Source organism: Suncus etruscus, chromosome 1 (assembly GCF_024139225.1).
Source record: "Suncus etruscus isolate mSunEtr1 chromosome 1, mSunEtr1.pri.cur, whole genome shotgun sequence".
Lineage (NCBI taxonomy): Eukaryota > Metazoa > Chordata > Mammalia > Eulipotyphla > Soricidae > Suncus > Suncus etruscus.
Genome location: NC_064848.1, coordinates 41561198 through 41587592, shown reverse-complemented (window position 1 = coordinate 41587592; position 26395 = coordinate 41561198). Strand labels below are relative to the sequence as shown.

The 26395-nt window shown below is 35.8% G+C and overlaps 1 protein-coding gene across 1 annotated transcript in view; it reads left to right on the top strand.

The window, feature by feature from the left end:
• Nucleotides 1-26395, top strand: part of ZDHHC21 (zinc finger DHHC-type palmitoyltransferase 21) — a 54390-nt gene that overhangs the window by 13901 nt on the left and 14094 nt on the right. Inside the window, exon 4 of the mRNA XM_049769385.1 lies at nucleotides 8014-8152. Coding sequence (XP_049625342.1) covers nucleotides 8014-8152 — 139 coding nt within the window. The remainder of the gene's footprint in view (nucleotides 1-8013; nucleotides 8153-26395) is intronic.

Here is a 26395-nt window from a genome sequence, read left to right as displayed (position 1 = left end):
TGATTGAGGGGATAAATCCCAATAGTACTTTGAGGATTGTGTAGTACTAGATCAAACTTGGTCCACTTGCATGCAAAGCATGTATGTATTCAGCTAACTGAACTACTTATAACCCCAAAATATAATTTTTAAGTTAGGTAAAATTTGTATTCAGGTAAGTGGTATTCACACTTAAAACCTTAATTTTTGGGGCCAGAGAGATAGCATGGAGGTAAGGTATTTGCCTTTCATGCAGAAGGACGGTGGTTTGAATCCTGGCATCCCATATGGTCCCCTGAGCCTGCCAGGAGCGATTTCTGAGTGACCCCTGAGCACTGCTGGGTGTGATCCAAAAAAAAAAAAAACAAAAAACAAAAAACCCTTAATTTTTATGCCTTTAAGAGTTATATTTCTTTTTTTTTTCTTTTTTCTTTTTTGGTTTTTGGGCCACACCTGGTAACTCAGGGATAACTCCTGGCTATGCGCTCAGAAATCGCTCTTGGCTTGGGGGACCATATTGGACGCTGGGGGATCAAACCGCAGTCCCTCCTAGGTACAGCATGTGTAAGGCAAATGCCCTACCACTTATGCCACTACTCCAGCCTCAAGAATTATATTTCTTTTGAAGAGCCACTTTTGGTAGTGCTTAGGAGACCATGTAGTGCTAGGGAGCAAGCCGAGGGCTTCTGTGTATGCAAAATGTATACTCTAGTCCTTTATACCATCTGCCTTGCCCCAGAAGAATAGTTTTAAAATTTATGTTCTCAATATAGTTGGGGGGATCATCAGTTCCTTTGAAAGTATTACAATAAATTAAGCATAAAAATAACTAAGAAATGTTTAGTATTATGATGAATATTAATATTATTTTTAAAAACTAAAGACTAACTTGATGACTAATATTTAACATGAATTTTAAATTGGGGAGATTTCTCGAGCTCTTGCTTTTACAGATTTAATGAATTTCTCAGAATGATGGTGGAAACATAAAGTAGGTATTGCTGGCATGAGGTCAAAGAGGATAGGCTAGGAGGCTGAATTGATTTGGGCTTTATATTAGAGATTATATCTCTAATAAGCACTGCAGAGAGATTATGATAGGAAAAATGGACAGTGTCAACTGGAAGCAGAGAGAATTTCTGATGTATTCACAAATCACATCTTAACTGCTTAGTATCACTCAGGAGATTTTGTATTTCTGACTCTCAATAGTTTGTTCTGCACAGAACAAACTTTATATATGTAGTTAAGTAGCTTAATTTTCCTTAAAGCACTCTGATTATGAATGTTATGAGGAATCTGACTTTGGAGACACTCCTCTCTCAACTAGAGAGACTTCCTGCCCTTCCCCCCTTTTCCTTTTTTATACCATCTCTAAAAATACTTTCTAAATTTGGAGTTACTGGGTAAGTAGAGGGGGAATTCTATGATTGTAGCAGTTTTATTTGTTTTTTTTGGCTACACCCAGTAACACTCAGGGGTTACTCCTGGCTATGTGCTCAGAAATCACCCCTGGCTTAGAGGACCATATGGGATGCCAGAAAAGTCAAACCACAGTCTGTCCTAGGTTGGGTAGCCGTGTGCAAGGCAAACACCCTACAACTTGAGCCACCACTTCGGCCCTAGGTTTTTTGTTTGTTTTTTGTTTGTTTGTTTTGTTTGTTTTATGGGCCACACCTGGTGATGCTCAGGGGTTACTCCTGGCTATGTGCTCAGAAATTGCTGGCTTGGGGGACCATATAGGACACCAGAGGATCGAACTGTGGTCCATCCTAGGTTAGTGGAGGCAAGGCAAATGCCCTACCACTTGTGCCACTGCTCCGGCCCCTAGTTTGTTTGTTTTTCTTTTTTTTAAACATAAATCTTTATTTAAGCACCATGTTTGTTAAGCATGTTTGTAGTTGGGTTTCAGTCATAAACAGAATACCCCCCCTTCACCAGTGCAACATTCTGACCACCAATGCCCCATTTCTCCCCCGCCCCTGCCTGTATCATGACAGGTATTCTACTTCTCTCATTCTTTAACATTGTCATGGTAGTTGTCAGTGTAGTTATTTCCCTAACAGCTTTCACCACTCTTTGTGGTGAGCTTCAAATTGTGAGCCAGTCCTTCTGGCTCTCCCAGCCCTTAAATTTATTGCCTCTGGGCCTTATTACAGTAATGTCTTTATTTTTTTTAAAAATCCATAGATGAGTGATACTATTCTGTGTCTATCTCTCTCCCTCTGACTTATTTCACTCAGCATAATAGATTCCATGTATATCCATGTATAGCAAAATTTTATTACTTCATCTTTTCTGTTGGCTACATAATTTTCCACAGTCTTTATGTACCACAGTTTCTTTATCCAGTCATCTGTTGAAGGGCATCTTGGTTATTTTCAGAGTCTGGCTATTGTAAATAATGCTGCAATGAAAATATGTGAGAGGAAGGGATTTTTAAATTGTATTTTTTGTGTTCTTAAGGTAGATCCCCAGGAGTGGGATAGCTGGATCGTATGGGAGCTCAATTTCTAGTTTTTTGAGGAATCTCCATTTGTTTTCCATAAAGGCTAGACTGGACAGCATTCCCACCAGCAGTGAATACGAGTTCCTTTCTTTCCACATTCCTGCCAGCACTGATTTTTCTTGTTCTTTGTGATGTGTGCCAGTCTCTGTGGTGTGAGATGGTACCTCATTGTAGTTTTTATTTGCATCTCCCTGATGATTAGTGATGTGGAGCATTTTTCATGTGTCTTTTGGCCATTTGTATTACTTCTTTGAGGAAATGTATATTTCTTCTCCCCATTTTTTGATGGTGTTAGATGTTTTTTTCTTATTAAGTTCTGTCAGCATCTTGTATATTTTTGATATTAGTTCCTGGTTTGATGGGTATTGAGTGAATAGTCTCTCTCATTCATTGGGTGGCTTTTGTATCTTAGGCACTATTTCTATTGAGGTGCAGAAGCTTCTCAGCTTAATATAGTCCCATCTGTTTATCTCTGCTTTCACTTGTTTGGAGAATGCTGTTTCCTCCTTGAAGATGCCTTTAGTCTCAGTGTCATATAGTGTTTTACCTATGTGTTGTTCTATATACCTTATGGTTTCAGGCCTGATATCAAGGTATTTAATTCATTTGGATTTGATCTTTATGCATGGTGTTAGATGGGAGTCTGAGTTCGCTTTTTTTGTGCCAACCCCACTTGTTGAAGAGGCTTTCCTTGCTCCATTTTGGTTTTCTTGCCCCTTTAACAAAGATTATGTTGGGGTCAACTTAACTAAAGAGGTAAAGTACCTATACAAAGAAAACTACAAAAGCCTGTTTCAAGAAATAAGAGAGGACACAAAGAAATGGAGATACATACCCTGCTCATGAATTGGCAGGATTAATATAATTAAAATGACAACCTCCCCAAAGCATTGAACAGATTTAATGTGATCCCTCTAAAGATACCCATGACATTTTTCAAAGAAGTGGATCAAACACTTCTGACATTCATTTGGAATGATAAACACCCACTAATAGCTAAAGTAATACTTGGGAAAAAGAACATGGGAGGCATTATTTTCCCCAATTTTAACCTGCACTACAAAGCAATAGTTATCAAAACAGCATCATATTGGAATAAAGAAAGATCCTCAGATCAGTGGAATAGTTTGCTTTTTAAATCAAATCAAACTTTGGAAATATGAAGGACAGAATAGGATTAGCCATCTTTCAGTAGTCTCTTTTGAAGTATATTTCTGATTGCATATATAAGCACACTTCTTTGAAAACCTAGAAAGTGAATAATAAACACAGTGAAATTTAGAGTTTAAAACACGAGCTCTTAAGTTTAAAAGAAATGCCTTTTACAAGGTTTTGTCAGTTCGGTTCTATGTCATACTTTTTAAGAAGTTTTCAGATATTTCAAATAACAAGACAATATACTAAAACTGACAGTAAGGGTCTGAGTAAAGCAGGTAGAGTCCTTGTCTTGTATGCCAGAGACCCAGGTTCAATACCAGGATGGATTGACGGGTGGAACCACCTGTGTGGTTCATTGAGTCCTCCACTAGTGATCTCACCCCCCCAAAACCTCAATTAAGTAAACAAAGTAGATGATACTTAATATGAAACTCTATGAAAGTTAATTTTTAATTTTTGCTTGGGATTTTGTTGATTCTATATCCTATATATTGAAATTTTGGATGCAATAAAGAAATTTGAATGGAAAATATTTAGCTTGCATTAGGCATGAAAATTTTGGAATAATAGCATCAATCCTTTCTTCCTCAATTAAGATTCTCCATTGTGTTAATATAGTTCTAAGAGATTGATATTTAATATATAATAAGCACTGATGGAGCTTATCAAGAAAAATAATCCAACACTACCATAAAATAGAGAAAAATAACGAACAGAATCTATCTCAAAAAGGAAATACAGAGGCCAACATACATGAAAAAATACTCCACATCATTAATTAATCATCGAGGTGATTCAAATCAAAACAACAATGTAATAACTTCTCACACCACAGAGACTGGCACACACCAAGAAGAATAAGAACAGCTGTGCTGCACTCTCCAAACAAGTAGAAGCACAGATAAACATATGGGAATATATTAAGCTGAGAAGCTTCTGCACCTCAAAGGAAATAGTGCCCAGAATACAAGAACCACCCACTGAGTGGGAGAAACTATCCACCCAATGCCCATCAGACCAGGAATAATATAAAAAATATACAAGATGCTGACAGAACTTTACAAGAAAAAAAAAACATCTAATCCCATCAAAAAATGGGAAGAAGAAATGAACACTTTGTCAAGGAAGAAATACAAATGGCTAAAAAGCATATGGAAAAATGCTCCACATTACTAATCATCAGGGAGATGCAAATAAAAACAACTATGAGGTACCATCTCATGCCACAGAGATTGGGGCACATCATAAAGAATGAGAACAAGCAGTGCTGGCAGAGATGTGGAGAGAAAGGAACTCGTATTCACTGCTGGTGGGAATGCCGTCTAGTCCAACTTTTGTGGAAAGCAATACAGAGATTCCTCCAAAAATAGAAATTGAGCTCCCATATAATCCAGCTATACCACTCCTAGGGATTTACCCTAGGAATACAAAAATACAATTTAAAAATCCCTTCCTCACACCTATATTCATTGCAGCACAATTAACAATAGCCAGACTCTGGAAACAACCAAGATGCCCTTCAACAAACTGTGGTACATATACACAATGGAATATTAGCAGCCATCAGAAGAGATGAAGTAATGAAATTTTCCTATACATGGTTGTACATGGAATCTATTATGCTGAGTGAAATAAGCCAGAGGGAGAGAGATAGATTGAGAATAGTCTCACTCATCCATGGGTTTTAAGAAAAATAAAAGACATTTGCAGTAATTCTCAGAGACAAAAGAGAGGAGTCCTGGAAGGTCCAGCTCACAATATGAAGCTCACCACAAAGAGTGATAAGTGCAGTTAGAGAAATAACTACATTGAGAACTATCATAACAAAGTGAATGAATGAGGGAAGTATAAAGCCTGTCTAGAGTACAGGTGGCGGAGGGGTGCTGAGGAGGGGGATTTGGGACATTGGTGATGGGAATGTTGTACTGGTGAAGGGGGGTGTTCTTTACATAACTGAAACCCAACTACAATCATGTTTGTAATTAAGATGTTTAAATAAAGATGTTAATAAAAAAAAAAAAGAACAGCTGTGCTGGTGTGGATATGTGAAGAAAGTGACTCTCATTCATTCTGGTGGGAATGTCAATTGGTCCAGCAGTTTTTTTTTTTTTTTTTTTTTTTTTTGATCATAGTGGCTTACATATTGTTGACAATGATATTTTAGGTACATATTTACATAAAATCAGGGGGAATTCCCATCACCAAATTGTCCTCCCTACACCTCCGTTTTTGTCCTACCACCCATATCCTCTTCCCTCACCCACAGGGTAGCTAGGATGTGTGGTCTCCTCTGTATCTAGCCTACTGCATAGTAGTCTTGCACCTCTTTGGTCCTGGTGTCTCCCTTGTTTCCCCCTCTAATTGGGGGGGCAGGACTAGCTAGTTCAAGTTACGTGGTTTTGTTTAAAGGAGAGAAAAGTAATAAACTGGGGTAAAAGTCTAATACGCCGAAAATAAGTGGAATGGTCCAGCAGTTTTGGAGAACAATATGGATTTTGCTCAGAAAACTAGAAATTGAGCTCCTATTTGACCCAGCAGTATATCTTTTGATAATATACCTTAGAGACCCAAATGTAAAGCAGAAAAACCCTTCATACTCATATATTCATTGCAGCACTAATTCACAATAGCCTGAATCTGTAAACCCAAGTGCCCGAGAACAGATGAGTGGATAAAGAAACCATGGTACACTTACATGTAGAATACTATGCATCCTTAGGAAAAATGAAGTCATGAAATTTGCTTATACATGTATAGACATGGAGAATGTTATGTTGAGTCAGAGGGAAAGGGACTGACAGGATATTTCTAGTAGTCTGTGTGATATTAAAACAAACAAAACCAACTCCATAAAATAAGAATACTGGGCCTGGAGAGATAGCACAGCCGTGTTTGCCTTGCAAGCAGCCGATCTAGGACCAAAGGTGGTTGGTTCAAATCCCGGTGTCCCATATGGTCCCCCCCTGTGCCTGCCAGGAGCTATTTCTGAGCAGACAGCCAGGAATAACCCCTGAGCAACGCCGGGTATGGCCTAAAAACCAAAAAATAAAAAATAAAAAAAAATAAAAGAATACTACACAATGACAGTAGAAATGAGTGGGAAGAAAAACTACACTGACAACTATCATGAGAATGGTAGTGAGTGAGAGAAATAGAATAACTGCCTTGAATACAGGCAAAGGAAGGGAAGGAGGGAGTTGGGGGGGGGCATTAGTGGTGGGAATGTTGCACTGATGAAGGGAGGTATTTTTTATTACTAAAGCCCAGCTGCAAACATGTTTGTAATCATGGTGCTTAAATAAAGATATTTAGAAAAAATTAGAAAAGGGACCACTATGACAGTAATAGAATAGTTAGAAATGATCACTTTGGACAAGAACTGGGAATTGAAAGGAAATAAAGTTATATGTATTATACCCCTTCAGTAACAATATTGCTAACCACAGGGCCTAAAAGGACAAAGGGGGAAAAAAAGAGAGTGAGAGAGATGTCTGCCATACAGGCAGGCTGGGGATGGTGGTAGGCATGGGTACACCAGGAGGGTAATGGGAAATTGTTGGCAGGAAATGAAGACTGGTGAAGGAATTCTTGTTGAAACATTGAATGACTGAAATTCAACTGAATTAAAAAAAATGCTTCTGTAGCTGGGATTGAGGGGACAGTTGTTCGGGTTACACTGATGGTGTTTCAGGCTTACTCTTGGCTCTTTCATGTTCAGGATTTCTCCTTGCTGGTGCTCAGGACATCAAATACATTGCAGTGGATGCAAATTCATGTTAACCTTGTACAAGGCTAGCCCCTTACTTCCTGTACTATCTTTCTGGCCGTCTCTAAGGATTTGTAAATCAGGTTGATACATTTTTAATTCCTATATATAAGGATAAGTTTTAGGTCAGAAAAATAGTGTATACTTAACAATTATGTCAGAATGGAAAGTTTATATGATTTCATTTTGGATCATTCAGATTGCTGCATACAAATAGAGTAATGTAGTAGAAAAGTTAAACACAGGACAGGTTTCTTAATCTCTTGGACACAATGTCTTTAACTGTCTGTACTCTGGCAAGTGGGTCCACTCCTGTGCTCCTCTTTACATATCAATGAAACAGGAAGAAGGCCATCTGCTCTTCCTACTTCACTGAGCCATTATCAGTTAGAGGGACATCATCTAGATCAATTTTGTAAAATAAACAAGACCATTACAAACATGAGAGCATTTGTGTTTATTTTTTCCTATGTACTCTTTTTATTTGAACAGCATTAGCACAATCTATGAAGTTAAGCCTCTATAAAATTAGTTTTACCAATCTCCAAATGCAGTCTTTTTATGGCTTAAAATATCGTTTCTTTTTTCTTCTTTTCTTTAGGATTAACAATTGTGTTGGTGAAGATAATCATTGGCTTTTTCTGCAGTTGTGTTTCTACACTGAACTTCTTACTTGTTATGCACTGATGTTTTCTTTCTGCCATTATTACTACTTTCTTCCACTGAAAAAACGTAACTTGGTAAGAAATGTTTATATCCATCTAATGTTAGAGCATCTGTAGTACATTTATTACAGTCAACTAACATAAGTTGATTCACTTAAGGGTAGAATATTTAAAATGTAAACCTCTTACATTGAAGAAGAAATATATTGGTTTTGAAAAAGCATTACCTAGGTGATATTCTCTTTTAATAAAATCCATTTATGATGATTTATTAGTGTTGTATGACTTTCTTTGAAAAGCAGTATTATATGTATATTTCAATAAGTATATTTTGTTTTAAAAACTTCTGCCATAATGGAAAAGGGAAAAATGGTTTCTTATTTTGTATTTTTTTTCAGGAATAGTTCTCACATGGAGTATTAAGTACTCCAGAACAAAGAAATTTCCCCTTTTTCGAATTTCAAGAGTAATGACAATATTCATTTTTAGGATGGATTTTTAAAGTCACACATAATTTGTGACGTGCTTTTAGCATTTATTTTTGGGTTGCTTCCCAAGTAGTGCTTGAGGAAAGATATGGCCAGTACCTACTTCTAGCCATACTAAGCACAGCATTGGAGGCCTGGAAGTTTAAGATATGACTAGTGAGTGGTCTTCAAGCCCACTGATGCTACATTCTTGCCTTTTGAGTGTTTTCCAAAACCCCACTTTTCCTATTTTTTAGTGGACTGTTTTGTACTTAGGTCATAATATAAGACTTACTTAAAATTGTGAATATTAGTGGTGCTGGTGATGGTAGTAATAATAGCAACAAGAATTTTGGAGTCCGACTCTGTCAGTACTTTACAGTCCCCATTGGATGTATCTGATTATTCACCTCCACTCCCCACAGTCATAAAGGAGAAAATACTTTTATTTTTAGAGGTTAAATAAGTTACTGAATTCACATTCTAGAAAGTTATTACTCAGTTGGTTTTAGCTATAGAAATGAATTTGATATTGTTTTGTTTGTTTTTTGGTATGTGTGTTTCTGACATTGTTTTGTGTGTTTTCTGTGTGTAAAGTTGGTTCAGGATCCTGATTATTTCTTCTTTGGACCTGGATTGTATTTTTAAAACATCTTTAATATATGAATGTGTAAATGAGTGGGGGATATAAGGAGAGCATGCACAACACACAAGAGTAAAAGAGTAAAACTATATCCTGTTTAGAGATATACCTATTCTAATATTTAATTGGGTTATTTTTGTTGTTGTTGTTGTTGTTACATCTTTGTTATTGAGTTCCTTTCCTCTATGCTGTGTTAATAATATTTTCTTAGATTAAGTATGATGAGTTTTCACTTATTGAAGCTTGTTCTGCAGCTTTGCTAATGTAGTCACATTTAAAAAGTTCTTGCTTTTATTTCTCTTTTGCTGGAATTGTCTTCGAAGATATAACAAGGCAGTTGTTGTGGAATGAATGTCTGTGTTTTATTTTATGGACTTTATACTTTCAGCTTCCAGATAAAATTTTAAATCCCATTTTGTGTTAGCTTTTATGTATAATGATCTAGCTTTATTTTTTGTATGGGAATGCACAATTTTTTCCAGCACCATATGTTGAAGGGAACTTTTCTTTGTTATTTGCTCTTTGCTTTCTTATATTAAAGTCCATATTTATGTGTAAAGTTATATCTAGGCTCTCAATTTTATTCCATTGATCCCTTTTATTTTAGTTTTCTTTTTCCTCAATATAATGCTACTATATTCACTTATGTAGAGTGATATTGTGTCTGTGAGTAGGTTTCTTTTCTTTTTTTCCCTCAAGATTATTTTTATTTTTGGATCTTGTGTAATTTTATACAAATTTAAATATTTTTTATAAACTTAAAGAATGCTAATAGAATTTTGATAGGTGGGTAAGATGGCTATTTTGACTTCTTTGAATGAATTTGTGTTCTTTTATTTTCAGTTTTTCAAAAACATTCGAGAAAGATTGGTACTAATCTTTATTTTTGTCTTTTTGGTCTCACTTGGCAGTGCTCACTGATCACACCTGGCAACCTTCAGGGACACATATTGATGCTGGGGATAAACCCAGATTACCTGTGTATAAAGCAGATATATTGCATGCTGCACTATTGTACTATCTCTCTGGCTTCCCAAATGCACATTCCATCTCCTCCCCCTATTTTCGGCCATACCTGACTGTTCTTATTTCACATGTGTGGCTCTATGATCACTCATAGAAAGGCTTGGTAGATCTTATGGGGTGCTGAGGATTAAACCAGTGTTGACCGTAACCTATTATAAAATAACTCCAGCCCCAAAGAGAGGATTTTTACCTTATTTGGTGGAGGGGAATCACACAAGTCTGCTCTGCCAGAGATTTGCCAGGGCTGGTAACATGCAAGACAGGTATCTTAACCTTTCCAGCCCAATTTATCTTTAAATGTGTGTTAGAATTCATCCAGGAAACCTGGATATGGTTCTGGAGTTTTGTTTGTTTTGTGGGTGTTGATTACTGACTCCCATCTCCTTATTTGTAATAGGTTTGTTCCATATATGCTAATTTTTATGTTTCAGAAGAAGTAGTTTATTTTTAAGAACATATTCAGTTATTTTGAATTACATACCCAACTTACTGGCACTTTATTATTCATAGTAGTCTCATCCTTCCTGCCAGTGTGTGTTGGTTGTAATGCTTTAGTTTCTAAATATATTTGAGTCTCCTTTTCACTTTTTCATGTTAAATTAATAAAAGATTTATCTCCCTTCTTTACTTTTTGAGTTATTTTTTATTTAATATTATTTTATTGTAAACATTGTGATTTACAAAGTCCTTCATAGTTGGGTTTCAGACATAAAATCAATCAGGGCCAATCCCATCACCAGTGTTGACCTCCCTCCACTATGTTCCCAGAGTGTATCTCTACCCTTTGGCCTACAGCCTTCCAGTATAACAGGCCCATTTTTTTAGATTGAGTTTGGGTCTCTTGATTCCATTGTTGTTGACTTTGTTCTCTTTATATTTTTAAAAATAGTTCTTATTTTCATTAGTCTTTTTGTTTTCTTTTTATATCCTTATTGATTTCTATTCTGGTATTTGCTTATTTCTGACTTGTGCTATCTTTGTAATGTTTTCTTTATTTTCTGGTTCCTGGAAATTTCCTATGAAATTTGCCAATTTGAAGTCTTTCTCATTTCCAAATGTAGGTATTAACTGATATGAATTTCCCTGTGAAAAGCTACTTATCACCCTAATCTTTCTATTAAAATGTAATTAAAAATAACATAATACCATATTAATTTTAGGAATGCAACATATTTATTCAATATACATATATGCATGCATATATAATGAAATGATCATAGAAAGTCTTTTTGGCATCAAACCTAGGAGCCACATCTCAAGATTCTTGATATCTCTTTTAATTTATTTTTTGACCTTGCTTTTCAATAGCATGGTGATAAATTTTTGCAAATTTTTACTTTAGATTTTATAATTGTTTACCTACTCTTGCTTTAGGGTGATGTTATATTGAATTTCTTATTTTCAGTTATTTTTGTCAAACAAAATAATTGTTTGAAGTAATACAGTTATTTTGTTCTTTGTAAAAGTAACTCAATTATTTTGTTCTTTAACTTTGATTTCTCTTTGGTTCTTCTATTTTCTATTTTCATTGAGCTTTTTTTTTTATTTATACATAGTTCTAACCTCAGTGAGCTTCTTTATACCCATTATTTTGAAATTACATATATGTTTTACAATGGTGCATTTATTTCTCTGCTTCAATCACATTCCTCTGTGTCTTAATTTGCTTGTTTTGATTGTTGTTATTTTTCTGCTGTACCTGGAGGTATTTTTGTGCTTAGCAGTGATTTCTGGGGTGCTTGAGAAAGTACCAAAGTAGTATGGAATCAGTATCAAGCCAGTTTTAAACTAGTAGACCCACTGCAATACAAGCCTGCCTTAACTACTCTATGGCCTCAGATGTTTTTGAGGCGTGGGTTGGTCCATTTGTGGTGCTCAAGGGCTAGTCCCAAATCTATTTGCTCTCAAAAGTGCTGGGGAATCTTACATGAGTTAAGAGCAAGTCGAGTGCCTTTACCTCTGTCTATATGTCCGCCTCCATATTATACTAGTTAAGTTTATTGATTTAAATTATGTTAAATTCTTCCTCTTGGTTGCAGTAGATAAAATAGTGTCTCTATGGTGTTCAGGGGTTATTCTTGGCTCTGTGCTCAGAAATCATGCCTAGTGGGCTTGGTGGGCCATATGGGACACCTGGGGTTGAATTCAGGTCAGTCACATGCAAGGCAAATGCCTTCCCTATTGTATTGTTGCTATGGCCCCTCCTTCTAGCTTTTCTAGTCATCTATTTATTCATCAATTAACTGGACTTTACTTAGTGCTTTATAGTGTTATTGGGGAACTGGTCCCATACACCATCTTTCCTCATAGATGCAGTGGCACTAGGAATTGGTGAGTCTAGGTAGTCTTGCTTTGCTACAGTAGCCTGGAGGCAGCCTTCACACTCAGTCTCATGTAAATGGTATCCTCTGGAGGGGAATAGAGCAAGACATCTATCTGTGACCAAAAGACTTGGTAACTGTTTTACTATAGGAATGGGTCTTGTGATGGGTTTCAGAGCAAAGGCAGACTATGGTGGAATTTCATTATTGAGTAGAAGTTGAGATTAACCAGATGGTAAAAATGGAAGGTAGCCGTTTCTGGAAATGAAAAAAAAAAGTTCCTGAATAACTGGTTCTAAGGTCATATTTGTCCTAATCCTAATATACTGTATAGTAAATTATTTATTATTTCAATAATAAAACATTATTTCTATTTTAGCTATTTTATTTGGGAAAGGGATACACCTGACAGTGCTCAAGGTTTACACCTGAGTCTACTCAGGGGTCTGTCATGCTAGTACTCAGAGTACTTGTCAAGAATAGAATCCAGCGTAGCATCATGCAAGGCTGGTTTCTTACCCATTGTACTATCTCTTAGATCCTATAGAAATTGTTTTGAAGATTACACCTACTCTAATGTTTTTCTACAGGGAGAAAAAAAATATATCTCTATTACATTACTATTACATTGCCATTAAAATTATAAAAAAAAATAAAAAAAATCTATTACATAAAAAATCTATTACATTGCCATTAAAAAAAGTTTTACAGTAAAAAGTTTGAAAACTAATTCTATCCCTTGGAACTGGAGGGATAGATAGTACAGTTGGTAGGGTGCTTGCTTTGTACAGGGCTGGCCCACGTTGGATCCTCATAGGGACACTGAGTCTATCAGGAGTGCTCTGTGAGTGCAGAGCTAGGAGAAAAGCTTGATCACTGTTGGATATGGCTCTCAAACAAAAGTAATACTGTCTCATCAATTGTTTCATAAGTTCTTCCTTGTGTCACTTTTTTTTTCTCTGAACAAAGAAAACTATACCTTGAAACTCTATCTTGATTATGTCAAGCTAGCCAGAGCATGTCTGATCCTTTGTTCATCTAAATAACTTTCTGTTATTTAGGTCATTTAGTAACTATCTCAAAGGCCTGTAAATTATTTTGGGTGAGCATGTTCATGATAACTTTTCATCTTTCTATTGAGATAATATGAATCATTTATTTAGACCTGAGATTTAGACTTTATATTCACCTCTTAGCCCAACCCCAGTGAAAGCTACATTAAGCTTGACTTTTTCTTTATTCCCTGTCAAATAGCTAGATGGCAGCATAGTATCTTTCCTCATTCATCTTTAAATACTAAAATCGGGACTGCTTATTCCCAGAGTGGAAAACAAAATGTTAACAATACTTAAGCTTTTCGTTTTTAAAGTGATAGTGTTTATACATATTATAAAACGGATTGCCCATTAAACTTTATTGTGAAGACCCTTAACCTGTTATGCTCTTGGGAGGGAGTTGAGAGAAAGCCGACTATTCAGAAACTCTAGGACTGTTTAGGGATCTTTTTATTCTTTGGCTTTGTCAGGGGAAGTCTCACTAAGCTATATTGTTTTCATTGTTTCAACTACCCATTATTTTTAAGAGTAACACAGGGTTTTAGATTTCTTGATCTTTACTTTTAAGATAAATATCCATCTGTCACAGACTTTGAGTGTTTCATATGCTTATAACTATTTGAAGTTTTGAGGAAATATTTTAATATTTAATGAGGGAAGAATGAGTACTAAAACAAATGGAAGGTAAAAAAAAGTAAAAGTATGGCTTTAATTTTACATTGTAAATACTAATAATTTAAGTCTTATACTAAAGGTACCTATGAACCTAAAATGCATTATTTTTGTTACCATTTTGGAATATAATTATTTAAAAATTTCCATTCTCAGTATTAAAATGACAATGCTTATCTAAAAATAACAACTTTAATAATAGTTTATTAAGATATAAGTGAAATATATTTGTAGTCATAGAATCCAAAATCTATAAAATTATAAATATTGACAAATATTTATAAGCCTTTTTTATGGATATTAAATTTCACCATTATATTTATTTATCGTGCTAACATAATGTTATTTAACATTATGCTACACAGTTATCCCCTGTGTAGTAAATACTTCGTTTTACTTACTTTAAGAATTTCAAAATTTGTATATTAGAAGACTAATTTGACATTTTAAGTAAATAAAATAGATGAGTATTCCATTTTTATCCTTGAACAAGGTTTATATTTCATTTATTCACATAATAATTATAAATGTTTATAAGCTATACTTGGCCTTTTTGTATAATATTAAATTATAATAATGTATTTTTGGTTATATTACGTGATGCTGAAACTAATATTACAATATTATAGCTTAATTAAATGAAAGATAGTATATTGTCATAAACAGAATTTGTCTCTTTGTTAATAAGGATATTTTATCATATATTTCATGATTAATATTTTGAGTATTTTTTTTTGTTTTTCGGGCCACACCCATTTGATGCTCAGGGGTTACTCCTGGCTAAGCACTCAGAAATTGCCCCTGGCTTGGGGGACCATATGGGACGCGGGGGGATCGAACCGTGGTCCTTCCTTGGCTAGCGTTCACAAGGCAGAACACCTTACCTCTAGGACCACTTCGCGGGCCCCAATATTCTGAGTATCTTTTATGGTTAATATTTTAAATTTGAGATCCTTGTTTAGCTGAAAATATCAGTTCATTTATATATGCCTGGTAGATATAGTTTAGATTTTTATGATAAGGTGACCTAGTTTCAGCAATTTTTATTATTGCCTATTCATAGGTTTGCTACAGAAAATTGTGATTTGTGCTCATTTTTGTCTACATTTAATTAATATTTTTTGTATAATACCAAACACATCTTGTGTATTTTTCCCTAGGGAAATTTTAGAACAATATTGCTTTAGTTTTACTTGTCTTAAAAATTATAGATTAGAGGGGACAGAGTGATATGATAGCAGGTAGGGTACTTGCTTGCAACAGCGAACCCAGGTTTAATCCAGAGCATCCCATATGTTCTTCAATCACTGCAAGGAGTGATCCCAAAGTGCAAAACTGGGAGTTGCCCTTGAGCATTACTGGGTGTGACCCCCCCAGACTAAATTACAGACTAAAAATGTTCATGCATCACAAAATTTATTTTTCAAAAAAAGTATGCTTCTGATTGGCAAATACATACTTGAATATTTTAATTTTTATTCAGGCATTTTACTTTTTGTAGGTTAATATAAAATTGTCATAATTTATCTTATATGCTACAGTAGGCTAACGTGTTTTTAAAATATGTAACTGCTGGTAATCAGATATTTTAAGCAATATTATTTATATGAGAAAATAAGAGGTTCTCTTTTTTAAATAAATAATTTGTGGCTTTTTAGCATAGAAGATTATGCAACTGACCATTCATGACAAACCAATTTAGTTTTAAAGTTACATCTTTAAATTTGTTTTTGATTAGCTAGATTTGGGTAAATTCCAATTTATTTTAAATATATAATTTCATGTAAAGGGCATAAACATATTAATGGTTTTTAAGGCTATGGTAAAGTGATATAAGTGAGGAAAGAAGGGAAAGAAATTCCATAAAGAACAAATTATTCCAGAATTTAGCATAGGAGAATAATATTTGGCAATTCAGTGAACTCTTTGCTGGAAAGAGACATAATATTCCAATTGGCTCATATCTAAAGTGTTACTAGGGAGTTGGGATTTGGTGTGAGATACAACAATGCCACAGAATTATTTTCCTAGCTAACAAAGAATAGAAGACTTTGTTTCAGGTAGCTTTTTATTGAGTCAATTTTACAGTATACAATTATTTCTGTTCTTTATTGCTATTTAAAAAAGATATTTTAGGTTTTACTTGGTAACTTTCTCTTTTTAATATCTATAAGGTCATTTATTATATATTATTATACTACTAAATAATGAGTTAAATTGTTGAGGTAGTTTTTAACTTTGGAGAAAGCAAAGTAGAAAATAGCTAATAATCTTAGTATTTTAGAACAGATGTGACCTTAAAACTGGTTATTCCAATTACTGCCTTAAGGCTTTGTTCGTCTCTAGCAAGGCCTTCCTTATTTTCCATATGGTTAATCTCAACTTCTACTCTACAGTGAAATTCCATCAACAGTCTGCCCTTGCACTAAAGCCCATCACAAGTCTTATTCCCTATAGAACAACAATTTTCAAGCAGGATCTTTGGCCATAGGATACCATTTATGTAGGTTAGTGTGTGAGCTACCTCAAACTTCTGCAATTAAGCAGTATTGCTCAGAATAATTTAGGTTTGCTTCCTGTGGGAGGCAGCTCAGAAGACACCAATGAACATAATCTTTCCAGGACCCAAACCTGGTAAGATGTCCCACCCAACAAACGTGGGGGCTGATTCCTGCTGTGTGTTTGGGCACCAGAGAGCCATTACAAAGGACTGCTGCCCTGCTCCCTACCTGCTTTTTTAGGTGGAGCCATAGGAGTACAGCCCTTCAGCTTCGCTTTGCAGCCTTGTGCATCTTTTAACCCTTAGTCTACCTCAGCACATAGTAAAAACCACACTACAAGCGTCAAAATGGGGAAACAATGCAGGGCAATCCCATGTATAGAGAATGAAGATAGCTGCTCTGATGACCCGAAAAGTACCAAACAACAGGGTATCCTCTCAGATAAGGTGTTTAAAGAAGAATTATGGAGGATGTTCATGGAGCGCATAGAAAGCATAGATAGACTTGAATGGAACACAAATAAGAATCAAGAGGATATGAAGATTGAGATTAGAAAACTCCATACTGAAATAACAGGTCTGAAAAACTTGGTTTATGAATTAAAAACCTCAATGGGAAGCCTCTCCACTGGAGTAATGGCAGCTGCAAACAGGGTCAGTGAGTTGGAGGATGAGATGCAGAACAACTCTATATAGCATAAGAGATTCGAAGAGAGACTTAAAGAAAATGATCAGACAATGGATAAACTACTCAAAGAATGTGAACAGATGAAAATAGAAGTCTTTGATAAACTCAACAGAAAATACATAGGAATCATTGAAGTCCCAGAAACTCAGGAAGAGTTTAATAATAAGAGGAGTTGGAGGAAGAGGAAGAAGAGTAAGAAGAATAAGGCAAAGAAGAGTAAGAAGATGAAGAGGAAGAAGAAAAAGAAGAGGAGGAAGAAGAGTATGAAGAAGGTGAAGAAGGGGAAGAAGAGAGAAGAAAAAAGAGGAGGAAGAAGAGAAGGAAGAAGAAAAAGAAGACAAGAAAAGAGGAGGAGGCGGCTAGGGATGTGATTCAATTTGTAGAGTAGATGACATATATATATGTATATATATATATCAGTGCCTAGGTTTGATCCCAAATGAGCTCATGTTCATGCTCTATTATTCTCACAATGTGTATGAATTCATATATATCTGTATGTATAAAATAGGATAAACTTATGCATGTTCACATCTAATAAAGCAACTATAAAAAAAGTATGGGAAGGGGAAGGAGTGGGGAAAGAGGGAGGGGCAGTGGTGTTGGGAATGTTGCACTGGTGAAGGGAGGTGTTCTATTTATGACTGAAATCCAACTAGTCATGCTTGTAGTCATGTGCTTAAATAAAGATTTTATTAAAAAAGAAAAGAATAATCTAGGTTTTTGGGTCACACCTGACTGTGCTCCAAACTTAGTCCTGGATCACTCTTGGTAGTGCTTAGGGGACCATATGGGTACCAAGGATTGAACACTGTTCATCATGTACAACACACACTGCCTTCTATACTGTAACTCAGACCCCTGGGAAGAGATTTTATGACTAACTCCCCCTCTGTTGAACTTATGAGGAAAGAGTACGTATATGACCAGTTCCCCAGTAAGAACAAAAACTTTTCCATGCAGGGAGCTAGGTTGAAACACCAGATAAGTAGTGAACAAATAGCTGGCTGGAAACATATATTGTAAATCATCAATTATTAGGGCTGGGAGATGGTTCCTTAAGTCTACCAGGTATGAGCCCTGAATACAGAACCAAGCATAGACTCTGAGCATTACCAGGTATGGCCCCCATACAAAACAAAACAAACAAACAAAAAAAACAAACAAAAAATCAAGTACTTGCAGAGGGGTACAAAAGCACTTACAGTACTGAATACAGGGCATTTATCTTGCATGTCTCCAACTCCAGGGCTTGATCTCTGGTGTTCCATATGGCTCTCCCAACACTACCAAGAATGATCCCTGAGTGTAGAGCCTGGAATAAGCCCTGAGTTCTGCCAGTTATGGCTCAATACTTTCTTCCCCCAATTAAACACTTAAAGCTCATTAAATTCTGTAATGTTTGGGATGACGTTCATTATTTTTATTTCAGTATAATTTATTTTATCAAATATTCTCATGACTATTGGTTTAATAGTCATAATATTTCATTTAATGGAAAACCTTTCTATATTTGGGCATTTGTATTGTTTTAATTTTGAGGTGTCAAAAATAATGTGGTTATTTATCAAATTGTTTATGTCTCTTGGAATCCAAATGCATGTATTTAACTTGAATGTGTAGCTAGAATTGGCAGTCTTGAAAGGTCAACTTTATGTACCATTAGATACTGTTAAAAAGCTTTCCAAAGTGGTCTTATTCAATTCCCGGCTAGTGAAGTACATACTTGACAGCCTCATTAATACTTCTTTAAATCTTCTTAAAAGTATACTTTGTGTGGGGTCAAAAATATATTTTGTTTTAATTTGCATTTGTTTTAGTGACTGATAGTATTGATCCCTCCCTTCCTATTTTCCTTCCCTCCTTCCCTCCCTCTCTTCTTCATTCCTTCGTTCCTTCCTTCATTCCTTCCTTCGTTCTTTCTTCATTCCTTCCTTTCACCTTTTTTCCTTCCTCCGTCCCTACTTCTTTCCTTCTCTCCCTCTCTCTCTCCCTCCTTCCATGACTCACTCACTCTTCCCCTCTCCTCTTTCTTCTTTTTTTCCTTCATCATCGTGCAGTGATGGTGATAGTCAGGTGGGAGTGGGACAGCCCCCTTGTCCCAACTTCTTGTGTCTCCATTAGATAGTTTTCAATGAGAGTATGAAATACTTAAAGTAGCATTTCTTTCAGTTGTAGAAGAGGCAAGTGAAGGAACCTAGTACCAGCTGCATAAAGTGAAATGTATGTGGACAAGGGAAATAGCAGACACTACAGGGAGTCAGCGTCCAAGGGTAGTACCACAGATCTGTTTCATGGTTTTAAACTTCCCACTTTTCCTGTTCTCTGCTATTCTCTTCATGGGGTCTCAGTGAGGTTCTGACCATATTTAGGCATATTCATGGGTTGCCATGGTAACTGCATTGGAAACTATGGCATGATTTTGATATGTTAACATATTTTAATGAGCTAGATTTCTCTCATTGGTCATAGAAGACAGAACTAGTTTTATCTCCCTGGTGTAACAGGGGAGCATAAAACTCTGAAGATTTTACTATCGTAAGTTTAGGATTGGAGCCTTATTGCCCAGCAATATGTTAACCTTATTTTTCTTCATAACATTATATTTCTTCTCCATGCTCTCAACCTCACATATGCCATTTGATACCTACCTCCTTAACACTAGGCCTCAAACCTTGACCTCTTGTGTTCAAAGCATTCACTCATGTCCCTCTTTTAAGAATTGTGCTTGAGTGCCTTTTGGGGAGAGAAGTGTGTACATGGGGGAGGGGTAATTGTAAAATGTTTAGATTTGAGTCCCAATTTTATTGCATGTGATAAATATCTTCTGTGAGTTACCATTTGGTTCAAAGTGGTATGTTTTGATGGACAGAAGTTTTTCATTTCAATTTATAGCCAACTTCTAGTCTTTCCCATTTTGTTTTTAATTTAAGAGGTCCTTTTTTATCCCCCAAGTCATTATATAATTTTCCTATATTGTCCTCAAGACATTTGAATTTTCTTCTTTCTCATGCCTACCTGGAATTGATTTTTATTGCTTTTATGAAGTGCAGGAGTCAGAGTTTCATTTTTTTCACAGATGGATGTCCAGTTGATTTAGTGCTATTTATTTCAAAAATAATTTCTCCTCTGTGCTGCAGTGCCATCATTCCCATAAATCACGATCCCAATGTATGTTTTTGTCTATGTTTCCTTTTTAACTCCATTATATGTTCTTATTTGAACATATTTCCTAGCTATAGTTTTATATTAAATTTTGTTATAGCAGAGAACTGTTTCTCAATGTTTTTCCCATTATTACCTCTTCCCTAAGAAGACTGTTGAGATATTTTTCTCCTCTTTTCCTCTATAAAGTGAAATACTGAACAATGGGTTTTGTCAGATAGGATTGATTTGTGCATAGCCACAAACCATTGAAATTTTTTCTTCTCTTCAGGAATCATATTTTTCATTTCTGGGGATAGTATTACCATGTTGAATATGCATTCAGTAGAACTTATGTGATTAGATAGATAGGTAGATATAGATAGATAGATAGATAGATAGATAGATAGATAGATAGATAGATAGATAGATGATAGATGGTATGTAAATCTGTGCTACAAAGAAAGCTAAGGTAAAATAAAACTTCCCACCAGTAAAGTATAGATTACCCTACTGGGTATTTTTATTGAAATGCATGAATTCTGAATATCAATTTAGAGAGCTGACAACTCTACATTAGTCATGCCTGGCATAATTTTATTTCCATCAGTGACATACTGCTACTATGATGGTGGTTCTAATAGACTACCAAATTGCCTAGTTACATAGTAGGCTGTAAAATCTAGGTTTATGAATTATAGGCTCTGATGATCATACAATGGAAAAACTGCCTTAGAAATACATGTTAAGTGACACATGATTGTACTGAGTTTTGTAGACCAGGAGCTTTCAAAAGATAATTATTTCATGAAGAATAAGACACATGACTAATTCCTTAGTCATGAATTAAAGTGTTTCTCTCCAAGAATATTCATAAGCTTCATATTCATAAGATTTACCAATGACTTCTTGCTTTTCAAAATATAAAGGGAAACAACAATTACAGCCTTATGTACACTTTAATGGAATTGAAATGGAGCAAACACTTTTGCATTCATTTTGTATATGTAATGTGTGTTGAATACATTAACTGTTAAGGACAGTTAATGATGATTGAAAATTATAGAGCAGTTTGGTCATGAATATAAACAACTCCCAAAGAAATGTTAGCAAACTAAATCTGATTATATATAACCACCTAGTAGGTCAAGTTGAGTCTGTCATAGCAATGTAAAGTTCTTTTTGTATTAGAAATCAGCCTATTTTACCACATTAATAAAGTTAGGAGAAAATTGTACTTATAAAGATAAATATTATAATGTTATAATTTCTTTGCAAGCTAAACTTGTTGCTTCTTTAGAAACATAAAAGATATTTTTTATTATTTTTAAAAAAATTTTATTGAGACCAATGTGAATTACAAAGTCTTTCACAGTTGTATTTCAGGAACATAGTGACTGAATCAGGGCTAGTCCCACCACCAGTGTTGACCTCCCTCTGTTATAGTTCCCAGCATGCCTCCCATACCTCCACCTTTAGATGCCTGAACTGCTAGTGTAACATGTCCCTTTTGTATACATCTTGCTGTAGGTTGAGTCTCTTGATGCAATTTTCATTGGCTTTGGTTGGGTATTTAGGCTTGACCATTTTTTATTTTCACTCAATGCTCCTGAGACTGCTTGGCCCCTAGGTCCCATCCATTTTTTTCTCAGTTTGTAGGAAAACATAGAAATATGAGGCAGAACAAGATGATGTATGTTCTATGGTTCTGTAAAAATAAAAAAGGGAGGGAGTCCCTGTCTAGAAGCTATACACATAAATAAAATTAAAAGAAGAAAGAGGGACCAGAGTGGTAGTGCAGCAGTAGGGCATTTGCCTTGCATGTAGCTGACCCAGGATAAACCTCAGTTCAATCTCCCGGCGTCTCATATGGTCCCCCAAGCCAAGAGCCATTTCTGAGTGCATAGCCAGGATTCACCCCTGAGAACCACTGAGTGTTCCTCGCCTCCCCCAAAAAACCTAAAAGAAGAAAGAAAAAGAAGAAAAAAATTAAAATAAATAAAAAAATTAAAATGTGGCAGATGTGGCAAATTTTTTTGTTTGTTTTTGCTTAGGCACAGTAAATATTGGGGGAAATTAGAAAGGAAATTCACTTGGCCTAAGAGACACAGGTTGTCTCTACCCTTAAGCATACTGTCATGAGACCAAGTACAGGCTCCGGATGTGTTTGTTGTCAAACCAAAGGTCTTTATTTATGATACCAGAAACATTCAGCTCAGTGCAGTTGTCAAAGTCAGTCCTCTGTAATTAGAGATCTTGATTTTTGCACAGATGCTAAGACAGAGGGTTTTCTAATTTCATCACCTTTCCATATGTAGAGGTAGCCTCTTCCATCCTTTAAAAAAAAAAAAAAAACACTTGTTTTGGTTCTGCTTAGTAAGAAATTCTAGTAGAAAGGTCTTGCTTGGGATAAGAGCTCAGGTCAAAACCAGGGCACAGAGATTGTATAGCTTGTCATTTTTAACCCCCAAAGTACTAATAATATAATATGACATGAGGTAGGGCAAACTGCCCTTAGATCAAGATTATTGCTGTTTCCTCATCATCAGGGTGTCATATGAACCTACCTTGATAAAAGTTTGATTCCAAGTGCTGGTGCAGGGAACTGTGCCAGTTCTAAGATTGGGATCTGGGGTTTGGTGTTGGACGATCAATGCCCAATCACTTGAGGTCTAATTTGAGTCCTCATTATAAATGTTCAGTGTGGACTGCATCCCTGTATTATAAAATTTATGGGTTCTTATTCCTACTAGATAAATACCTGTTTCTATACATAAGATTTCACAATTTCAATGTGCCTATGCATAAAGAAACCATGTCATATTATATTATTAGTACTTTGGGGGTTAAAAATGACAAGCTATATATTCTCTGTGCCCTGGTTTTGATCTGAGCTCTTATTTCAAGCAAGACCTTTCTACTAAAATTTCTTACTAAGCAGAACCAAAACAAGTTAAAAAAAAAGAATGGAAGAGGCTACCTCTATGTATGGAAATAAACACCTAAGAGTTATAAATATTAAGGAAATAAACATGCAAAGAAAATATTGATATCTCGATTAAGTTTTTTGAGGTAGTCTGAGGGGTTGAGGGATAAGATCCAGGACACATTTTTCTCCCACACCATGGTCTTATGGAGTTTAGAGATGATTTGCAGCAGTAAAGGATCTGGTAGTGTCCTCGGGCTGGGGATTTCTCTGTAGCTGACACCAGTAGGTAGCAACAATCCACATTAAGGGAGGTGGAAGACAAAAGGCCACATAGAATGAGTCAGAGGAGGCGATGACTGCAGCTTTTTGCTGGGGTAAGAGATGGGGGTGCAGAATGAGTGTCCTTTTACTTTGGGAGCCAGGTAGCAGCTTACTGGGGCAGGGGGACCATCTCGATTCCTGAGTAGTTAAGAACTGAGGATAAAGAGGGTTAAATAAGGAGAGATAATAGATCAGGATTGAGGGAATGAGAGGATAGATGGAATTTTATAAAGTGGTGAATGGGGGGGCATAGATAATATATAAATGGGGCTATATACAATATAGACAGGAATGTTTTACAATACAGGTTAGGCAGACTTAGAGGAGTCCACTGTATACACATATTCACACCCACTTACATAGACATTAGAGATCTATTCGTAGATTGTAGTTGGAGGCCTGACCCTTATGGGATGGGTCAGAGCACTTAAAAATAAATAAATGAAAAGTGAAATATAAAATATGGGGTTGGCACATTGAAGGGGAAAGGTTTTCTAGTTTCTAGGCACTTCATCAATGGCAGGGGTGAAGTTTGCTAAATGAAGCTTTCGGTGTTAGATTGTGCATGGAGCATTTTAAGATAACCATGATTTTCACATCTAGAGTACTAAACAATACTGTAGTGAGCATTATAAGAGGAGTCTACCCTATGTATTATCATATACCATGTCTTGTATATCAAGGTTCCTTTCCTGAAAGGAAACTGACAGTATGGGGCATTATGATATAATAGTAACATAGCTTGAATTAAATAAGAAGAAAAAAGAAAAAAAGGAATAAAAACAAAAGTTTTTTCCCCAAAACAAACCAAACACAACTATTGTATATTTACTAATGACATGTTGAGTTCTTTCAAGTTAGGGGACAAAACACTGATGCCCCACTATGCTCAGTATTATCATTGTTTTTCAACAGTGCTGGAGTCAAAGCATTGAAACAGCATGATAGAACTACTAAAATAAATATAATATTAAAATATTAAAATAACTACTAAAATAAATATAATAATGGTTCCACTTAGATCAGATGATTGTATTATTTATAGGTTATTTTGGATTTTATGTGCATTTATATATGCATTTATATATGAGATAAATGTTTGTGGGATCATATGTTACATGTAATGAAACTATTCCATATATAAGGAAAGCCCTCAAACCCCTGTCCCATCTCTACCATTTTGAATTTTTAGGAATGTTTAAGAAAAATAAGTAGGGCCCATAAGTGGTGGCACAAGCGGTAAGGCATCTTAGCCTAGGACAGACTGTGGTTCGATCCCCCAGCATTCAATATGGTCCCCCAAGCCAGGAACAATTTCTGAGTGCATAGCCAAGAGTAACCCCTGAGCATCACCAGGTGTGGCCCAAAAACAAAAAATAAAAAAGGAAAAAAAATAAGTAAAACTAATATTTAGTTTTGTTTTGTTTTTGGCCACACCCGCTTGATGCCCAGGGGTTACTCCTGGCTAAACGCTCAGAAATTGCCCCTGGCTTGGGGGGACCATATGGGATGCCTGGGTAATTGAACCATGGTCCTTCCTTGGCTAGCGCTTGCAAAGCAAACACCTTACCTCACCGGCCCCAAAACCTAATATTTTAATAAATTTATTATTATTTGGATTTTGGGCCAGACCTGGTGGTATTCTGATTCTATACTTAGAAATTACTTTTGGCAGAAATTACTCAAGGGACCTTATGGACCTTATGGAATGACAGGGATAGAACCCGGTTTGGCCATGTGCAAGGCAAATGCCCTACCTGGAATGCTATTGTTCTAGCCACTAAAGAAAGTATTTTTGTTTACATATGTGAGCAACCAGTTAGAAAGTCAAAGTTATTGCAAAAGAATTTACTGAATTGAAAATAGATTAAAACCCTGGAAGTTCCTGAATTAAATTTGACTTTAAAAAAAAGTATAAGATTTGGGGCTAGAGAGATAGCATGGAGGTAGGGCATTTGTCTTGCATGCAGAAGGATGGTGGTTTGAATCCCGGCATCCCATATGGTCCCCTGAGCCAGCCAGGAATGATATCTGAGTGTAGAGCCATGAGTAATCCCTGATCACTGTTGGGTGTGATCCAACCCCCCCCCAAAGTATAAGATCATTATGGCATGGGGGAGTTGTTAGGTATAATGGGGTCTATGTTGTACGTGCATGAGTGTGTGTTGTAAGTTGACAGTCTAACATTTTTTTTTGTTTGTTTGTTTGGGGGCCAAACCTGAGCTCAGTGCTTGCTCTTTGCTTGTGATACTCAGGAATAATTGCTGACAGATTCCAGGAACCAGGTACAGTCCTGAAGGTCAAAATTAGGGCAACATAAAGGACAAGCACCTTATTCACAGTACTCTCTGACTCTTGAAAGTTTAGTTTTAAAATTTCTATAAAAGTAAAACAATCTAGAATACTCAGGCATTAAAAAATTAGGATTGGAGCCAAAGATATAGAATAATACATGCCTTGCACATGATGGACCTGGGTTCAATTCCTGGCACCCTATATGATTCCCAGCCCTCCCATTTTCAGACCCTGAACATCACCAAATATGGCCTCAA